Raw genomic sequence first — 21,561 nt, 5'->3', positions numbered from 1 at the left:
ATTTCCAACTTAAAATTCCCTAACTTTAAGATTGTCCTTAAAAAAAAAAAAAAAAAAGCACTGCTACTTCCAGCACAGTAAAGTTTCCTCAAAAGAAAGTAACTGTAATCTCTGGTATAAATAATTCTAGTCCCACAGACTTTCTGTCATACCGTCATACATTCCAAAATTTGGACAAAGTTGTGGGGATCCCCTTCTCCCTGGCCAGCTTAATCTGTTTTTAAAAGAAACACTTACTATCCCATTACAGTTTTGAAATCGGTTTTTATTTTTCAATTCTGCCAGAACAAACATACTATTGGATGGTCCAGGGGCTTGGTCCCAGTGGGGAGGAAGGGGAAGGCGTTCTTGTACCTGATTACAATCCCCAGCATTTACACACAAGCTCCAGTGCACATGAATAACTTTGCACCCACCTTTCAGTAGGCTGTTACTGTTCGCAAGCTCCAGGCTAATTCTTCCTATGTGATACTCCATTAAATGAAGTTCAGATTTTTGTCTGCAGCTTTAACATTTGGGGGGAAAATGGGGACACACACACACATAGTAATACGGTAGACAACTCTAGTGTGCTATAAAATTGATACCTCCATCTGTCATTGTGCATGCAATATATTCATGAAAGAAAATACTCGGTGCTCTCTTCTCTTCACAGTATTTAAACTTCTATTGTAAAAGCAGCTTAAAACTATGCCACAAGACTACACCGTCCATCTTAACCACAGGCAACCTGTATAGCAAGTCAGGCACTGGAACTTTAATGTTTTTTCTCCAAGTTTAAATGAGACTGTCACTGAGACAGTAGACTTGGTCTGCTTTAATTTGCACCAGAAAGCTGGTAAGGAAACATTTAGAGCCATTTATTATGTGGATTAAATATGACTTATTTTGCAAAATGCAGCATATTTTTCTGTTTGCAAATCAAACCAACTGTCTTTACATGAGCAAATTTACACAGTTGCAGTACACAGACAAGAGTTCATAAATAAAAATTCTACTCCGTATACCATGCCTAGCAATTTTCAAGTCAATGTAACCTCCAATGCATATAAATAGTGTGGCTGGTAGCGTCTTCACCAAAGATGTGTCTCGCGAATCTCTGCAATGATCTGACTGGCTCGCTGCAGGGCCTGCACACAGAAAGATGGAAAAGCCAGTTGTTTAGTTTTTCTGAAGAGATTTCTCAGATAACAGCAGTAGTCTAGGAAGTACAATGTTAAAGATACAATAAAAGCAAATCATTTTCACGATGAAAGGAGTGGTATCAACCTACACACCACCGATTAACAACTCTGAAGCCTTCCATCTGCAAAAGATTATGCAACTGGCAAATACTACAAAGCAAAGGTAATGATAAAACTTAGCATAGGTGTCATTAAATTGCTTCTCTAGACTTAAGAATTAAAAATTGGAAACAACTTCCAGTTTGAAGCAGAAAAAGCTCATTGTCATAGTTTTGAGCAACTTCTGTATTCTCACATATTCCCATTAACACCTGTTTGTCTTAACATTTTGTATTTATAAATAAATGCTCAAGAAGGGCAGACTTTTTCATCACACACTGTTTTAATGCTTTAAACCTTCCTCAAAATAAGAGAAACTGCACCTATTTTGTATCACTTTCAGCATTCTGATGTACTCATTACAGTCTAGCCTGCCACACTTTGCAAAATTAAAAGCTCAGAATACCAGCTAGTACTAAACATTATTTAAATTCTTACTTCAGTTTGGAGAAATCCAAGCTATGAGCTTGGCCCTATGAAGTTTATAGTTTCAAAGACTGTTAGCAGACCATTCCCTTCACTCGAATGTTGATCATATGATAACAAAGATTAAATTTGCTGCAGTTGGTCTTCAACAAGCAGTATCTCTGGGTATCGTCTCTCAAACATGCAGTGTCTGACCACGCTGCATATAGGAGAGAAGCATTTCTTGCTACTTCTTCAGTCAATGGGATGAATGGGCAGAGGAACTCTTCTATGCAGTTCAATGCAAAGTGGCATATTTCTGGTGCAGCTGATGCAGACACTGATATACCACATAACTGAACAATGAAGAAACGAAGAGTTCTCCAGCACAGACATGTCACAAATGCACTGTGATACAGATGAGGTCATCATAAGTAAGCCATAACACTCCCAGTGTTCACATTACAGGGTACTGTCTTAGATACACCTGCCACTGGCCAGCAGGCTCTGTGTGAAGCATACAGATAACAGCATTTAAAACACTGTAAGCTTAATCCCCCAAAAGAGAACTGCTGAACACTATGAAGTTAAATAAAAGCAAATTATTAAAACCAAATGTATAATTGAAAATAACACCAGATTACAGCTTCTGCTTTACACCCAAAATACAGTTTAAGACACGTCTTCCCAAGTACTCAATCCATGTAATACTTTCTGATCACATACTGCTTTTAATTCCTCTAGCAGAGAGAAAATAGACTGGCGTACTCTTAAAAAGCAGCAAAGTAAAAACTGAAGGCAAGTTTTCCAAAAATCTCACATTTATATGGTTTCAATTTAATTAACTACTCCCACAAGCTCCTGATCTTTTTAATACCTTTAGCATGTCAGCTGCCTCTTTTCTGCGCTGTGCCATGTCCTCAGATTCCGTCAGAAGGTCATCCAACAACAAGGATTTATACAGCTGGCCTACCAGCTCACTCTGAAGAGTATCCTTCACGTGGTTCACCAGAAAATGCATCACTGCCTTTGGCACACTGCAAGCACATAAAGATTGTTTCTTCAGAAAGAATTATTGAAAGCCAGGTCTGCCCTAGACTGAAGAATGCAGTGTGAGCAAACAGCTACACAACCTTGGCTTAAACTACCATGAATCTACCATGACCATAAATAAAAACCCCTTTTCTCTCAAGTAAATGCAGAACCTTGTACAATTTAAGAGCTGTTAAATTTCTTCCAAATAGGATAGCTCCATTGTTAAGAACATGAATATACAGTGTAAAAAGTAAAATAAGAATAAATTACTTTGCTCACTAGAGGCCAACCTGAGTCTCCACCCTGCTAGCCATGATGAAAAGCTAAGTATTTTAACCCTAAAATAATTTTTAATGTGTGAATGAGAAAGGAAAGAGTTCATATATCTGATCTTACTTAGCAGATGAACTGAAAACAGGATCACTGTTCAAACACGGGCCATATTATTTCTATTATCAGAGAGCATAACATGAGAGCAACTTAAGGTGCAAATAGAGTTTAAGTGTGACTTTGTCTGGAATGGAGGCAGGCAGCAACCAGTAAGACTCAAGAACAGTCCATCAGAAGGACACTATAGAATCTGTAAGGCAACAAGCAGCCACTGTCTTAGCTGATTTCCATGCCACTAAGCCTCCTTAAAAAATATTCAAAGTGTTGAATATAGCTGAACCTGATTTTCTTTGGGACTTAGGATATGCGTAGCAGTACTTTTCTGAAAGAGTGGGGGAAAATATTTACATGAGTATTGGTAAACTCATCATACTAACACAGTACCAGAATCTGAGGATATGAACACAGAATCAAAAATTGAATTAGTGCACCTCAGGTTATTTCATCAGAGTGACAGTACCTGACAATAAAAATACTGATGGTTGTTCCCAGCTGAGAAATACAACGTCCATTAAGACAACATTGTTGGTGTAATTCTTAGCATCAGTATTTTGCAACTAAAGCAGACTGGGAGTTGACATATAATCAGTTCTGACTCCATAAGTACTGACCACATCACTCTTCCCATGTGCCCATAGCCCTAGATTTAAACCAAAATAGTTTTCATGGGCAGATCAAGAGTTTTTGCTCAGTGCTACAACTGTCACTACAGAATTAACTTGACAAGGGTCATGCAAATCTAAACAGCCAGACCCAAGATCAACAAAGATCCAGCAACACATCTGAGCTTTTGGAATCATACTCCCAAGTTTGTCTGGGAATTTTCCCACTACTACATTTTGCTGCTTTGTGGTTCTTTACTAGCCAGTTGTGGGAAGACTTCCGGGAAATCATCATGAGACCGTATACATCTATTAGTACTCAAGTAATTTAGTTTACATACCCCTTTCAAGCCAATACATTGCAAGTTCTACCAAAAGGAAGCTTAAGAAAGAAGCCTAGAATATTTTGGAAGTCACCTGGCTAGAAGAGTGAAAGCAACCCAAAACTCTGGTTCAAAGCTGTGTATGTACAGATACCATCCAAACCATCCAAGAAAGAGCCTGAATTAGTTCTTCAGGTATATGGGATGGACATGAGTACCATCTTTGAGAGGTATCTCCTAAAAATATTTCTGAATTAGGTGAGGATGTCCTAATAAATCAAATCTATAATTCCTAAGATAGCATTTTATTTATTTCCTCATGTATGCCTATTTACTGCAAAGAATGTGAAGGGATCGTTTAGAGTATGCAAGGAGGTAACGCTACTAGTACTGACACTGCAGTAAAATTAAGGTAAGCAAGGCAATTCCCTGGCATGAAAAACTAAAAATTTTATTGAGGAGAATATCAGTTTACTGGATAGAATAAAAACTTCTATGAGCTCATTAATTTGCTCTAAACTCCAGTTTCCAGATACCTGTATTTCCCTCAGCTTTCATTCATATGTGTGTGTGCATATATGTGTATATATATAAAATGCTACATCTTTCCACAAAGACTTAAGCAAAGCGAAGTTTTACATCATTCTTCATTTAAAAAAAAAGGTATGAAAATTTTTAAGCACAACTTCAAAGGCATTTTTCATAGTTGCCCACAGCAGAAACACCACTTTTCTGCCATTTCCATCCTTACAGTACTAGAAATATTAGCCACAGTAGTTTCTATTCCACCTTCCCATTTGAAATAACAGAATGGCAAAGCTAAGTTCTGTCAGGTCTACACAGCACCTAGAGTTTATTCCAGTTAGTTGCTGCACATCATCAATGTGAATTGCAGTATCCTCCAGAAAAGCATCTCCTAAATAATTAATTCAACATTGTACTTAATACAGAACTCAAGCCAGTAGAAAAAACAAGCGCTGCTTAATTCTGTGATGGGTCAAGTTTTACTGCTGCTGCCCCTTCTAAAAAAAAAAAAATATTTTCTCTCTGCTTACAAACATACAAACATGATAAAATAACAAGATTATATACATTACTCTTGAGATATCACAACATTTGTATGGCTTAAACATTTCTAGAAAGTTTTATTTTACCTGTCCTGAATGTTCTTCCTGACAATAAGGAAGTAAGATTTAATAAGTCGTTCGATCACTTCACAGTCTCGTTGCTCACGGGCAGAAAGTTTGCGTGCAACGGGTACAGGCTATGTAAAAAAAAAAAAAAAAAAACCAAAGCAAAACCACCAATCTCAGTTTACTAATTCTGCTCATTTATATAAGTAAATAAAACTCAAGCTGTGTAGTCTAAAATAAACTATTGCTCTTTGAGTCTGACAGTTTGATAGATGTAACCTCTCTTTAAACAAACCTCTAGTTTTTCAGAAATAAAATTAGAGACATGCCAAAATCCAGACCTGTAAGACAAAGGTCACAGGACATCACTACTAATTTTTTTCTTTTTTTTTTTTTTTTAAAAGCTCACTAAAGGAACTAAGCTTTCCAAACACTGAAAGGGTCTCCATCTATTTTTAACTTAAGTGTTTTTTTTTCTTCTTTAATGATTATTTAATATAAAAATGCCAACTTCAGCAAAAAAAGAGCAGGAATTGGAGTTGAGACATGAGCTGAGATTTGTTTCTATACAAAGAGTGATCTAGACAAGAAGTTCACTTGCACAGTAACTTGTGAAAGGAAGCCAGCTATCCCAAATCATAGGCTGGAACTGGAGGGGTGGGGAAGAAGATGAAGGACTGGGCAAGAAGGAAGTAGAAGAGACTGGCTAGAGCCCCCTGTCCCTATAATGGTAATTATTTAGAAAGATATCATATATTAGCAAAGTTACAAGATCTGGAATTCAGGTGTTTTCTTTCCTGAGCCTGAAGTACAAAGAGGAGGCATCTGCCTTTCAATACTCACCACATCTAATAGGTTTACAGCGTGTCCTTTCTGAGGACTAGCAGGCAGGGCTGCAGCTGGCTTGGATTTTTCCTCTGTCGATACCTCTTCTGCTTTTGAGGGTTTCAGCATTCCTCTCCAGTTGCCTGTTCCAGGCTCCTGAGATGTATCTCCTGGCCCAGGAGCAGCCTGCACAAACAGCACAATGAAGAAATGTTGGAGAATTAGAAGTTGGGCATGGCAAAGCAGTATCTGATCAAATCTACTATTACTGAGCTATAGGTTAAGACTCAATAAAAATGAGATCTTCATATGTATATTCCCTTTATTCTATTCTTTACATTTTCCACCTTTGTTCTCTCTTTGCTGCTTACAGCTGACACAAAGTACCAGTAAAACGAAAGCTTTTAAAACTTGTATTCTTCCTAATAATGGTATGAAAATGCCACACAGAGAAGCCTCCCAGCACTTCTGAAATAGAGTGGTCTTCCTGAATCATCTGGCTTTTACCGCTTTTACCATACATCCCTGGAGCAGTACAACCTATACTATCAGGATCTGAAAGTATGTTTTGAAGATAACCACAGCTCTTAGAAAACTTGAATTTAAATTCTTTGGTATTTTATTTAAGTTTATTTATTATATTATATATTGTATTTATTTAAGTATGAACTGAAGTTTCTTACAATAACAGCTTAAAAATATGCACATTTATGTTTCCAGGTACTACAGCTACAAACATATTTGTGCTGTCAGATCTCAATTTATGGAGGGCTTTTTTTATACCAAATCAAACCAGAAAAATAAATCTCCATCCTCTGGAAAGGAGGATCAGTTTCTGGAAGTGCCAGACAAAGAATGACTCAGTAATCTCCTGACAAAAGGACGTAACATCCAACTCTTAAATATTAGGAATGACTGGACCAAAGAAGTATTAGTAGATAGCATCATCCATCACATACTAACAGCATTAAAAAACACCAAAACAGTTTATTTTTATGTGGAACAGTAATGCTTTTTATTTTGTACCTTTCCATAAGCCTAGTACCTATTTACTACTGTGCTTTAAAATCTATTGCTGTTTGAAAAACATTTGAAGTCATACAAAGCTCTAAACTACTACTACTTATGTCTTGTTTTGGATATAGGAGGAAATAAGCTAAATTTATCTATTGCGTTTACAATTGAAACACCACAGGCTGATCTTGAGTCTAAAAAAAGGAGTGAGAAAGAAAGCATGGCAAACAGAATACCAACAGTTGCATAGTAGGAAGAAACTCAGATAAACTGTCCACATCAGAAATTTTACTAGAATGCACAACTGTTCAGAGGTGCTGTAAAAAAATACACTACAAGAATTCAAATCAACTTCTGCTAATAAGAGAGAACCATTGATGAGAAATGCTCCGTTACATTATTTAGGACTGCAAGACAGCCATTCAAAATAGCAAAAATCCTTATGGCACTCTCATTCAGTACTACTATGGAGCCTGCTGTATCTCCGAAGTAGTTTCAGAAACAAAGCTACATTATTTCCTAAGAAAAAGTGTTGGGTTATGTACCATCTGATAAAGAACAGGTTTTGTGGGAAACACAAATCAAATTTGGCAGCTTCCTGCAACTTCTTAAGTCACAACAGTATCCTCACAGTAGCTCTTGACTTCTTTTTAATGTCTGCAGCATATTGCAACTGTAATCTAAAACTCTTGAGAAAATACTAGTTAAAAATCTACCACTGACTAGATTTTTAAACTACTTTGTTCAGGACAGAAATGGCAGCTTTGCACTAGAAGCTGAATGTGCATATGCAATGAAGCAGAAAGCGTAAGTCCTCTCAGTACTCTTAATACACAAACTTGTGACTACCCATCTTTTCTGACTCCAAGTGAAAGCAATTAGCAAAAAAAGTCTTTACAGTAACGAGCTTTATTTTAACATAAGAGACAGCACACCTGAAGTGTAAAAAACCACTGTAAAATACATTTCACAATTATAAGTAAACCAAGGATTGAACGATTATGTGAAACAACAAAAAGGAGGTTCAGTCTGAACAAAGCCTATAAAGATTCCCTGCAGGAAGCAGGAAACTCACATTTTTAGCTTATCTTCTGTCCTCCTTCTTTAACTGTCAACACATTAAAAACATGCAGTTTAACAACCATGCTGGACACTTTTGATTACAACATTGTTGCACCAAACAATCTATTGACTATTGTTTGAGGCAAATTATGCTGCATACTTGCATCACAACACATTGCAACCAAGAGTTCAAACAGAAAGCAGTGACTTTGCCACCTAATGGCATAGCTTTACCTGTCACTGCAAATACTGGTGTCAGCAGTGACACAGTCTATACTGTGTAGGGCATGCTGTGTCAGTGACAGAGCACTAAACACAAACTGCTTTCCGTACTATCTGCGATTCACAACAGAAATGTACATGCAGTGTTTATAGAAAAAAAAAAAAAATATCAAGACAGACCTTGCCATCAGCCTCAGCAGAAGCAGCAGTAACAGTCTCCTGGGAAGCAGGTGGCAATGCACCTGGAGCTTTAGTAGACTAAGGAAGGTAAAAAATGCAGGGAGGGGGAGGGGGAAGAATTCAACTGAAGACCACCAAATCTACCTAGCAAATTTTATACACTTTTACTAGCATCTTTAAAAATCCAGAAAATATTTTAAATTTGTAACCAAAACAGTAATGTAAGTAGAAAAAAGAAAAAAGCATCTCCAAGACAGTGAAGAGACTTTGCATTTATCTGGCCTTCAATTTTATTTCAACTCTTATACTGATGACATAAATATGAAGCCAATGAAAGAGAAGGATCAAAGATCACTGAAAGCGATCTCTAGATGGCTACCTTAAATTCACAGTTCATCCACCAGTTGGCTTCCACGGATTAAAGGCAGTAGATCCATTCTGGAACTTAGTCTCACTTCTTAAGCTAACAAACTTAATGAATCAATTTCTATCAGCTGTAGTAACTCTTGTTACAACCTGTGAGGAGTTTAAACTATATTCTGTATATTTGGATTCTGAATACTTCACATATTTTAAATATCTGTCTAAAATTCCATCTGAGTGTCAGACCATTCATTTCTACAGCCAGGCAATGTTTTCCATGACACTTGGTTCTTCCACCCAGGTACGTACTTGTCATTGAACTAATCCCAAAACTAAGCAAGCTCCAGAGATAGAACACATGACTGGATCATGACAGTCAATTGAAAATGCCACCTCCACCATCTTCTCCCAAAGTAATTGAGACTGCAATAAACTGCAGTTTTAAGAATAATTTTAAAATAAACCACCAAAAAACCACCAACCACCAAGTCACTATGTTGGTTCATTGAATTTAAATCACCTGTTTGTTTTGAAATCAGTCTCAGCCATAAATTTAAGCATGCATGTTCTGACTCCATCTTTAACATCTGCAGGCATTTTAAGCCTTTCCTCAAATGACATTCAAGAAATAATTGTAATATTAATGTAAATTTACATGCAAGTTTTCAGAAATCCCAGATATAAAACCTGCCAAAAACTGCATCTTTAGAAGATGGTAACGTTCTACTTCATCTTATGAAACTGAAGGAAGTCAGTCAATACTTGGGAGCTCCCAAGATTGTTACTAGCACAGCATATTGACGTTTCCAATACTTAGATTCGATCAAAGAAGAATGCATTAAACTTTAAATGAATGAATCAACAGAAATCTACATTTACTTACCTTGTCTCGTGGCACGGCAGAAGGCAATTCCCTGGCTAACCTGTTACGTCTTTGTTCCTTTAAAAACAACCCAGCAAGACCTCAGTTATGTATTACTCTATATCAACACATGTGCAAGATTCATATTTTACAGATAACTTACATTTTTGAGACAAACACTAGTAATTTCTCATCCAGTGTCGTATAGCCATAATACAATCCTATGAGAACTTCAATTACGCGGATAAAACTACTCTGATTACCTGGTTAGAAGTAAATTCCCAACATAAAAACTTCTGCTAAACTTTTTGCAATGCTCTCCATAATCAAAACTAGAGCCTTTAAAAAACAAATTCAAAGCTAGACAGTTTGGCTCAGCATAGTGAGGGCCCTACAGCCTTCATTAAGCTTTAAATCTTTGAAGTAACCTAAAAGGATTTGATTCTGTGGCCAGCACAGTTAACCATGATTGGCCCAAAAGGGAGAAGGAGGTGGCAGAATTCACTTTATAGCAAACTAGAATTTGAAGCAATCAGGACAAAGATCTGATTTTTTCTTGAAATTAAGAATTGTCCACTGAATAAGCATAAGATGTTTTTTACTTGCTTTGTTTCTTCAAAAATTTCAATGTCCTGTTTAGGAAAATGTTGGGAAAGAGCTAGTTTAAGTAACACTCAATAATACAATAATCACATATGTTCAACTTCACAAAGTCCCATTTTTTTTAGTCACCGCAGTCACACACACATTGTTTCTGAACTAGGTTCAAGAGCAGTCTACCAAGGCAAATTCAATTGCATACCCAGTCAACACAAATTTTGCATGTAGAAGGTTAAAACTAAAGAGCAGAAATGATAACGTAAGCATTCAAAAAAAGAACATTACTGTGAAAGAATACTGGACAAGCACGGGAACACAAGAACTCTTAGCGAACTCTTAGCCAGATGGACAAAGTACTGCAACAAAATCAGACTGCAAGAAAGAACTGAGCAGATCAGTTGTAGAACAACTGCTTCTCTAGGACAATGACAGCAACAAGTATTATCAATCAAAGCTGGGCTTGAAAAACAGGAAAACTACTGAAATTGTAAAAGACTTATGGGAATGATGGAAAAAACTGTCTTAAGGAGATGGAAGCGTGGTAACACAGAGACTCAGGAACAATGCCAAAGGGAAGCAAAAATTAGGACCTCAACAGAGAAAACAATACTTGTATTATCCTTTCATAAAAGAGAGGAACATTATAGCTATTGATACATTGTCAGAGACAAAATGTAGTTACTGTAACATTAAAGAGTATTTCACAACTATCTAGTTTCTCTTCTGAAAATTTCATTTCATTAGCCAATACTCAGTTAGGTGCTCATCTTATCTTCCAGACAGAAATACAGGCACAACTGTTTTCAGTGAAATATCAACCACTGTTCGTGAAAATCATATGCAATATAAATCTAAGAAATCAACAGATCACATGCTAAGAGTATAGACCGTATTTTTAATATATCACAGTTTTATACTTCAAAATGTAGATCCGTGCTTCAGTGAAAGAAAATGAAGCATCTGTTCTTTTACCAATTATTTAGGCTCTTACCTAAAGGAGTCAAAAGACTTCTAGGAGAATGGGCTTTCTTACCTCTATGTTGTTATTCATTAAACCACAGGCATCAGCAAAGTCTGGATGTTTGGTATTGATATAAGCTAATTCAATGGCCACTAGATTATGAACCTGCAATGCAATGTCATTCACAGTTCAAAAATTCAGTGAGTAAATCTAATACTAGTGAAAAGCAATGACCTACGAAGCTAGAAAGCATAGTTTAACTGTCCATAAAAAAAAAGGACCATTCTTACTGCCCCAAAGACATTAAAATTCTGATCCAGAGGGCAAGAATGCAGTTCATTCACTCATTGTAATACATTAAGACCTTCAACAGTTTTGGATGTTACATCAGTTTAACCTGTTAGCCTGATTAAGCTAACTGCTTTCCAGCCATAAATAAACAAAACTCAGCAATGTAATGAGCGTAAGCTGTATAGTAATGAAGTGAGCTATACAGTCAACCTTCAGCCACAAGCCACAAACAACATCTGAACCAGTGAGGGATGGCTCTCTATGGGGGATAGTGAATGTAAAGAACAATTTTTGCTTTTCACATCAAACATATGCAGTCAATAACTGAAACACTTTGTTTTCCCCCAAATAAGTAGCCCAAAGCAGACTTTTATATTAAAATAAATTTACTCGAAGACAGAAATTGAATTTTTAGTTCTCACTATATAAAAGGGATTACAAGTAAAATGACCATTTGTGTTGATTTTATCTCTGAAACACACAGAATAAGGACTATAATTTAATTTTCATCATTAAATTTTGCATCCTGAACTCTACAGTAAACACACAGCTTCTGATACAAGGGAGGGAAATATACCTATATTGGAAAGACCAGGAGATGCTAAATCCCAGTTCTGGTAAAACTCTTCTTGTGAAATTGGAAAATAGGGGACAATAAGCTGAAGATGGTTTCCCCCCATCCCTTTCATTTTTATGGATCTATCTTCTAATACAGAAGTTTCAAACCATGTAGATTGATTCCTTCAATAACTTGGGTTCTTAACATTACAGAGCAAACAGAAGCATGAAGAGAGACTCCAGAAAACACACACTTTTTCCAGCAAGTAGATGGAAAATTACCATTTCATTTGTGACAGGAAGCCTTCTACGCAGAAGACAGGTTACTACTTCAACTATGGCATCATGCAATTTAGGAAACCTCAGTAATTCCTAAAAACAAACCAAAAATTTACTGATAAGACTTCCAGAATTTTTTAGGGAAGTGCAGGGAAAAAAGCCCAATAATTACAAACATAATCCTAAAACATGCATTTTTACCTGCGTACTGTAATTACTACAATGCTGGATAATCCTCTGCATTTCTTCATGAACCAGCTCCACACAGCGTAAGCTAGGTTCTTCTAAACGTTTGATTTGCCTTTTTACCAGTAATTCAAATGAAACTTCAGGAACAAACAAGGCAGGGCGAGGACCCTAGTTCAAAAGGAGAGAAAAAGCCACTAAATTGTTTATTAAAACAATATGCATTTCTAAGGAGTAGTATCTTATGAAGCCCAGAATAAATCAGGTCACAGTACTCACACCCGAAAGAACACTCAGAACAGGTCTTAATAGAAAAATATGTTACAAGAATATTTAAATATAAAAGCTGTAAAACAGAAAGTTACCTTTAAGACAAACTCTTTGTTAAATAAGAATTAACCAGCATCCTTATAGAATTCTTGAAGATTTCTACCTACTAATGTCACTCCTTACAACTATGAATAATTCTTTTCACGGTTGTGGATCCGAGTTTAAATGAAATTTATTATAAAAGCAAAGACATTCTCTTCCTAACTTCTGAGAGAAAAGTTACCATTATTTGACAGTCCTATGCATGCAGTTCTTACTGCAAGGTAGGTGGGGTTCCTGTTCAGTATAACCATACTACAGTGTAATTGATTACAGTGTTTGGCATAATTTCAGTTATGACCATATAGACCAATGCTTAGCTATAGATAAAACATTTTCTACCTGAAATTTCATTTTTTAAATCAAATGAGCTTTAGAAACACAAAGACTTCAATGTCACATAAAAACAAGGCACCTCTCCTGTTACTAAATGCTATTTTACATTTACAGAAGGGTGACAGCACGCACATACATCATTGCTACAAAGTACCTGAGGCGCTCCAAGTTTGAGTAATTACTGGTCTTACAGAAACCTGTCTGTCTGTCCACACCCAACAGAACACAGTACAAAAGCAGACCTAACATGCTTGACATCCAAAGTCAAGCCCTAAGAAGTGAACATTCTATATACTACAAAATTTAAAAGTGAACTTCCTCTGTTAATTCTTAGCAACACCAATTCCCATATTCACAAGAAACCAAATCTGTCACGTAAACACTGAACTACTGAAGAGTTGTGTCCCTTATACAGGATTAAAACATCTGAATGTGTCCTAGCCCAGGCATCTCATACTGAGTCTCCGTAACTAAGAGAAGTGCTTAATGCAAAATAAATGCAGAGGCAGTCTTCCATCACCATTTCTGTAATGTATAATAGCTTCAGCACAGCCAAAGTGGGCCTGAGCTTTATTTGAGCCTGTAAATTACAGTAATGAGAGGTAAGCATTCACCTTAAACTCATTCCATATAGGAAAATGGCTGCAAATTTGGATATTGTAATTTTTTTGACTTAAAATACCAAAAAGCAGGATTCAGCCTCTTCATATTAACTCATTCAGCTGAGGTTATTAATACACAGGACTGAAGGAGCACAAATTTGTTGAAACCTTATCTTCAGATCCAACATACAGCAATAACAGAAAATACAGAAGAACAACTCACAGTAGCATTTCTAATGGCAGTCAGAATATCAATTGTGTTAAGGCCACCCAGTGGGTCAACAGATTCTAAAGTTCTTCCAAAGGTCTCATGAAAAATGTAACAGATTCTGGCTCCACCGCACCTAAAAGAATAAAGCAACAACTGAAGTAGCAAACAAGAAAAGAGCTCTCATTGCAAACCTTTTTTACAGTTACTAGTATCCAAACATTTTTGAGTATTTACGTTCCAGTGCGGTACTATTGCCAATGAAGGCCTGCAAGAACCACTGGGTCACTTAACTGCTCAGTCAGTATTCTAGAAAACCATTTGGTACTTACAGCTCTGAAGTCTCTATGTATTTTGCTGTTCCTTCAATAGTGTTACAATACTCTGTTGCAAATTTGGTAATAAGCTGCAATAAGGTGGCACTTTTGTCCTCAACAGGTTCCCCATAGCTGTTTAGTAGAGACTGGTACTGAGCAGCTAGAACATTGATTCTGGTTTTCAGTTCTGGCAAGCAATCCCTGATATGATGCATCAGTAGTCTAAAAATAGAGAACAGTCCCTCATTAGAAAGGAGAAAAAGTTTCATCTTTATCATCTCCAGCAAAACAGAGAAGAGACAGAAAATAATCACCAAAGGAAAACATTTACTCAGGAAAATAACAGCAAATTCAGAAACTGAATTTGGAACCAGAGTTTTCCTTAATGTATCACTGCACATCACCAAAAGAGAAAGGCAAGGTAAAAATAGATGCTTACACATATTTCTAACACCAATTTATAGCTTCAAGTATCTTTAAAAGCTCACATTTATTTTCTTTTACTTAATACGTAATACCTGTTCAATGTTCTAGCAAGGTACTTGGTTCCATTTCGATTGGCTAAGGAAGGATACTTCTTTTGAAGAAAACCATACTCATCACGAATGGAATCGGCCACACTCTTCTTATTGTTAATATCCAACTGACTCCTGAAGTTAAAAGGCAGAGTTACACACTAGTTAACAGATGCAAAGTAAAAATAAAATTACACTTCTGCTTTTCTGGACAGGACATCTAACAGCTGGTTTTTGCTTTACACACCTAACATCTTCCTCAGACAAGGGGTTTATTTGTTGTTCTGTGCAGCATAGTCAACAAATCAGTATGAACAGCAGCTGTACACAGACTAAGCAACACCTTTTTATCAAAACTACGAGATTTGACCTGGCTAATGCAAAATAAAATGAACAGTACTACAGGTACTACAGCCATTTGCAGTTAGGCCTAACATAACATCTGTAGTGGATCAGTGCTAATATTAACAGCTGACCACAGGCATCCCTCAAGCTAAAAAATAAGAGCGGAAAGAAGTGCACTTCCAGAAGTGTCCCTACTCCTTTCTAAATTAGCAGTTTGTTGAGTGGAAGGACAGGATTTTGAGAAGTGAGCAACAAGCTTCTCATTTATTCAGAAGTTAATTTCAACATCGTCACCTTATTCTTAAAAAACCATATTCATGGGTAAAAAAGCCAAAAGCATTACTTCACATTAAGTTCTGAAAATAGCATCAATGTGCACAGACAAACCTGTTCACTACTCCAATGATGCCAAGTTTGACTGGAATCACTCTTCCCATAAGCACATCCATAGCATCAGTGCCAGCATCCATGAGATCCAGTTTTGTGATAACAGCTAGGGTTCTTCGACCTACCAAAAGGAAAACTCACTCACAGGGATGTTTTGTCTTGACCAGGGTAGCTAAAACTCATCATTCAAAAAGTTCCTCAGACAGCTGCATGAAGTTTGACACTGCAAACCAGCAAAGACCAGCACAAGAACATGTTCTATTAGTATATCTGCAGTCCCTTATTAACAGGAGTATAATTATTTGGCTGGTACTGCTCCCCCCACAGATCTGGTTAAAGGAAAAGGTTTAGGCACCACGCAGTTTGAAAGGAGCCATTACTCAGTACAACAAACACTTTTGCGTGTTACGTGAGGTCAGAGGCATTACTTAGTCTCCTCCACAAGTACTCAGTAAGGCAGGCAGGGGACTCACAAGTGTGAGTGGACTGAACATATTTCTAGCATGTATGCAGGACCAGACATAATGGCAATCTGTTTGCAACTGCATTTGAAATACCACTACCCACGGGAGAAGCTGCTAAAGAAGGCAACAGGCACACTTCCAGCACAGTGCATCAAATACATAGCTGAATGCCCCAGGAGACTGAATAGCTTGAAATCCATCCACTGAAAAAGCTTTAGGGGATTCAATTTTGCTAATGAAACATACTTTTATTCAATATGTGACGATGTTTTCTGAATTCAAACTAAACTTTATACTGGACACTGTGAAGGACAAAGTGACCTAAATTCATTAAATCTGTAAATATTGCACACCTAAACAAGTAAGCTAACATGCACAGGATTTGTCCGAGACCTTAATATTTTCCAGGTTCTTGGGTCTGGAAAAAAAAGTGGCAAGAACTTTTTCTTTAAAAATATAACACACTGAGTCTAAAAATAAACCAGTCTAAAAATTACCTCTGAAAAAAAAAACCAAAAAACTACTGAGTCTAAAAATTACCTCAGTAAAATCAGCAGGTTTTCAGGTCCTGAAACTTTCAGATGAATGCAAGTCAGAGAGTCTACCTTTAGTACTTCAAGTTCTCATTACATACCATTATTCCTACAGAACCTGCAATATGAGCTGCCACTCCAGACCCTTAAGGTTTAGAATTTTGAAAAGTGATCCAAGAGTCACAGCTCATCATTTTTATAGGGGCAAATTACAAGGAAAGGGTCTGCTGCCTTGAACCAGGACAACTGGACCAAGAATCCTGCCTGAAGAGGTTCTCCCTTGAGGTTATGGGGCTATGGAATCCATAAAGGCTTACGCAGACAGACCAGAGTCTGGAAACAAATCAAGAAATGTTATACTTCATGGGAAGAAAGATGTGAGGGTAAAGCATGCCAACACTAAATTTTAGCCTAATTTCAGTATCCCTATTTTCTAAGTATACTCTTCCATATCATTTCAAATCACACAGTGCCATTTATTAGTCAATGATACCAATAGCACTTTGCATAAACAAGAACCATGCAACCAGTAACTTCAGATCTGTTTCAAAGTCATAAGGTAAATACAAAACCATAATCCTCTTTTTAGATTAAATCAAATCAGTCCCATCACATAAATGCAGGACACAAACATGGATACTGACAGTATATATTGATTTTATTCTTAGAAGCAGTCACTTAAACTAACAGCTAGACAGTCAATTACTAGCTGCAGGATGGTGTATTTCCTCTACTAAAAGAAACAACCAACATGGGACAAGAAAGCATGAAGCCATCCTAACAGATTAATGTAAACTACTAAAAATCTAACACACACACACACACACACCCATTTTATGCCATTTTAATACTCTGGAAACAGAAATGGCACCTATGACTACTAAAATAGGTATTTGGCCTGTTCATAAGCCAGAAATCTATTAGATACTAATTCATCACAACATTCTCTGAGTTGCAGAAACTGCAACAGGAAGTCTTTAAGCAAATATAAATGTATTTTCTAAGAAATGCAGTGACATTTGTTTTCCTTACTACTTTTTGCCCAAATGACTTCAGTTTATTTTAGGAGTTGAATTACAGGATCCAGATTTTCTGCTGCTTACCATCTGGATCCACCTCCCGTGCAACTTTAAGTGCTTCTGAAGTGGCCATGTCCGTGTTAGCAGCTGTGACTGCCAGAATAATTGAATTTGGGTTGCTGATGAATTGAAGGATTAGCTCTCTTATTTGAAGTTCAATGTCCTTAGGCTGATCACCAACAGGCACCTAGAGAAAAAATAACGTAGAACTGTTCAAAATTGTACATTTATGCCTGTGTGAGACCACCCATTGAAAGTTCATACCCTATAACACAGTATAAGATAGTTTTCCAGTCCTTTCCTTCCCCCTTCAAACACAAACAGGAAAGAAAAGAAATATCTTACAAGGTATAAGAACTAAAAACTCATAGAAATAAGAATCAATTCAAATTATTTGATATTGTTGTCAAGGCAGCGTGGTATCCGAGATCCACCTGAACAACTGGTAGAGTAGGGTGCATATGTGTGCACAGGCAGGGAAAGATGTCATTTTGTCATCTTCGTGCTGCAGAAAATCAGTATAAAACCTGATCAAACAGGACTTGAACATTTCTTCTACTGTATCCTACTTTATACAACTTCTTACATAAAATACACGTAGCAACTTCTGGAGAAGCAATGGGGGAAACATTTTCAACCTTGCCAACTACCCATCTATCTGCAAGTACAACTTTGAAACTTCAATTTTTACCTCTTCGATTAAAAAAAGGAACATGCAGCCCACACAATGCTTCCAGTCCCTCAGTTGTATATAGAAAGAGGAAGAACTTAAGCAAAGCTACCTCTTAAAACAGCGAAGAGCACCAGAAACCCAAATCTTACACCAGAAGATGGTGACATCTCAAATTTATACAACCAGCTACTTAAACCTGAGGAGGGCTGTTTATCTAACAATATTGAATAATTCCAAAGAGTGAGCATACACTTCTTGCTTCAAAATACATTGTTCACAGTCAGTCAGAAGAAAAGCATTCTGCATCTTACCTTTGTCATTCCAGGTAAATCCACAAGAGTCAGATTTACAACATTAGATGAAAAAATCTTAAGATGAATAGGTTCAGGACTGATCCCCTAGAAATATATATTAATAATAAAAATTAATCACTGTACTGGATTATTTAAATGCACCCTTCAGAAAACCAAAAGCTGTAGTGTCATACTAGAAAAACTTTCTTCCATCATACACCTTAAAACTACATGATAAGGAAAACAAATGCCAGCCACATCTGTCAATCAATTCCTTTGTCTTTGGAAGAAGCCTTCCCTCAGTATAATGTATAAAATCTTCTCTATTTCAGCGATTATATAGACATGCAAGAACAGAATACTCGATTTTACAATTACAGATAAAGCCATGTTTGTGGAAAAATGGAAGCAAGTTTAGCTCAAATGTTATGTTTTGCACTATTATTACAGAAGCTTTGAACTAAACCAACAGCAATTCTCTGCATTTTCTTTAGCTGAAGTAATTTATCAAATGAACAACGAAAAAAAATCTCAAGATAGCAAGCAGCATTGTGTTCTTCATTAGAATACTTCAATGCTTTTCACTTCTGTCAACATTGTTTAAGAAAGTTTTAAGCAGCAAAGAATCTATACCAAGAGAAAGATGAACAGTCCAACATTTACCTTATTATTTCCTGAAATCCTCTCAGTTTCATTTTCTATTTCCTGACGAATCTCATCAAAATCTGTATAAATCTGAAATACAGAAGAAAAAAATTGTTTAAAAATCAAGGACAGCATCCACCTACCTAATCGCAAAACAATGCTCTCTTCTCCAAGTGACAGTGAAAAACTCTGTAACTAAGTATACAGAAGGCAAGAAAAACCAAGAATGACTATTCGCCCTTAAGCTAATGCTAGCAACAATCATCAGTGCTAAAAATTGAAGAAATTGGAATCTCGTTATTTAATCTATTGATCAATGGTAGTTATTAGCATTTATTACCCCAACAACAACAGACAAAGTATAAAATAATGTTCACCTAAAGACAATCTCAAACAATTCCATTTCTAATCTAGATGCTATCCTTTGAAGTTAATAAACATGTAGCCTGAACCTCTTCTCATCTCGGAGAGGAAGAAGAACAAGAACAGTTTCATTTCAAAATTTTTCCACTCTTGTCCAAACTGTTATCCTTCCACCAATCCAAAATGAGCTGGCACAGAGCTACCCTTGCACAAGTTCCCTCTGCATTTGTCTCTAGATCTCCTTCAGTTTCTAGCACTGCCCAGGTGAGGAAATCAGTTTAAAGTAACAAACACTTAAGTAATTCATCTGCCAACAAAAAGATTACTTTCTTCAAGCAAAGAACTAAACTTTGACTCTCTTATTGAAGTCCTAGGTCATCTGAGTTTCTGCTTCTTGCCACTGATGCGCATTAGGCTCTTCCTTCCTTTTCACAGCTTTATAAGTTTCTGAAGTAGCCAATTCTCCAGTGGACTGAAACAACTTGTGATTATACACTTCCTTGCCTTTGCAATGTCCATTCCAATTTCACCAATGCACGCACACACACACACAATAACGAACAAATTGACATAAAAAGGATTAAGATAAATAACTCAGCAGAATCAATGCCCCACACAACAACCATTGATAAACTTTGTGTTGAGTTTAAGAAGGTTTTCAGAAGTTTTCTACTCACAAAAACCAAAGCAGAAAATCCTCAATATTGGCATATAGTATAGCAGACAGAATAATCTCCTTTTTGAGAAAGTCAAGGGAAGAGATACAGAATTAAGTATATACATGATAGTGTATTTATGACTATGCTACTCAATTATCAGAGTAAACATACCTTATTTTTGGTGTGAAGAAATTTACCCCACTCTTCAGCATCTATCTCTGAAAACAAAGAGTTGATAGGTGAGGAAGAGGAAGCAGATGTTTTAATGACATTTTTCCGAGAGCCTGTTTGTTGAAAACTACAATGTTACTATGTTTTTTTCCAAGCAGCAAGAAAAAAATTAGTCTGCTTTCTACCATTAGATGTTAAATAGCTCAGTACAAATGTATTTATGATTCTTCTTATTTAAACACTGCATCTCATGACTCTTCAATTTGTCTTTCTTACACAAGGTCCTAATTGTGACTGAGCCAATTAGTTATCCTACCATTTTTCAGAAATGGTCTAGTCCATTAAATATCAGCTTGCAACAGAAAACAAAAGAATTATTAGCAATAGCTTTAAAAACCTGAAAATAATACCACCTTTTAGCATCTTTTCTTTTACCATGCAAGTGAGATCAAATTACAGCTGAAAGAAAAAGTTAGAAAAACCTGTAAAACCAAAACCAAGCAAACAGAAAATATGTAAGAATTCTGCATAACCATGAAGTCTTAGGAGAACATGTCTCTTCCCAAATCTGTCAAGGACCAAACATCTTAATTCTTGTCAGTCACCACTAACGTCTGGAATTACTTGGGGGCTATTCAAGAGCAGTCCCAGAAACAGCAAAGGAGGTTCAGTCAATTCCTGCTTCATAGTGCAGGCAGCAGTCTGAGTCACATTGTGAGATACTCACACCTACACAACTAGGTTTCCAAGTATTAGCGATAATGTCAATTTCAAATTTTTAGTTTGTGGTCATTTCCCCTCTGCTCCCCGATACAGCAATCTGCTCTAGAAGAATAGTCTACAAGAAATCTGGACATATGACAAACAACTGCTTACCTAAAATCAAGTAATCTTTCAAAACATTTTTTCCACTCAAGTTGAAATCCAAGATCAATAGAGATTTTTTTAAAGGATTTGGGAATTAAAAGTGCAGGAAATTCTATGAGGCAGCAGCGGCACAGAAGAAAAGCAAAAATCATCTCATTCTA

General features: G+C 36.6%; 1 protein-coding gene across 5 annotated transcripts in view; it reads right to left on the bottom strand.

The window, feature by feature from the left end:
• Window positions 1-244: 244 nt before the first annotated feature.
• Window positions 245-21,561, bottom strand: part of DNM1L (dynamin 1 like) — a 39,299-nt gene continuing 17,982 nt past the window's right edge. For 3 of the 5 annotated variants that reach the window (XM_040596629.1, XM_040596630.1, XM_040596633.1), the window contains 17 exons: window positions 20,534-20,580; window positions 19,359-19,430; window positions 18,714-18,800; window positions 17,754-17,916; window positions 15,654-15,774; window positions 14,925-15,056; window positions 14,422-14,628; window positions 14,105-14,225; window positions 12,590-12,745; window positions 12,392-12,481; window positions 11,333-11,425; window positions 9,721-9,777; window positions 8,475-8,552; window positions 6,015-6,182; window positions 5,193-5,302; window positions 2,566-2,725; window positions 245-1,130 (listed from right to left, as the gene is read on the bottom strand). In XM_040596629.1, the coding sequence (XP_040452563.1) occupies window positions 1,074-1,130; window positions 2,566-2,725; window positions 5,193-5,302; window positions 6,015-6,182; window positions 8,475-8,552; window positions 9,721-9,777; window positions 11,333-11,425; window positions 12,392-12,481; window positions 12,590-12,745; window positions 14,105-14,225; window positions 14,422-14,628; window positions 14,925-15,056; window positions 15,654-15,774; window positions 17,754-17,916; window positions 18,714-18,800; window positions 19,359-19,430; window positions 20,534-20,580 (1,919 nt within the window). In that variant the 3' untranslated portion in view covers window positions 245-1,073. The remainder of the gene's footprint in view (window positions 1,131-2,565; window positions 2,726-5,192; window positions 5,303-6,014; window positions 6,183-8,474; window positions 8,553-9,720; window positions 9,778-11,332; window positions 11,426-12,391; window positions 12,482-12,589; window positions 12,746-14,104; window positions 14,226-14,421; window positions 14,629-14,924; window positions 15,057-15,653; window positions 15,775-17,753; window positions 17,917-18,713; window positions 18,801-19,358; window positions 19,431-20,533; window positions 20,581-21,561) is intronic. The other 2 variants (XM_040596631.1, XM_040596632.1) reach the window with 1 other exon arrangement.

Source organism: Falco naumanni, chromosome 5 (genome assembly GCF_017639655.2).
Source record: "Falco naumanni isolate bFalNau1 chromosome 5, bFalNau1.pat, whole genome shotgun sequence".
Classification (NCBI taxonomy): Eukaryota; Metazoa; Chordata; class Aves; order Falconiformes; family Falconidae; genus Falco; species Falco naumanni.
The sequence above is the reverse complement of the archived record's forward strand: the minus strand, read 5'-3'. Positions and strand labels throughout refer to the sequence as shown.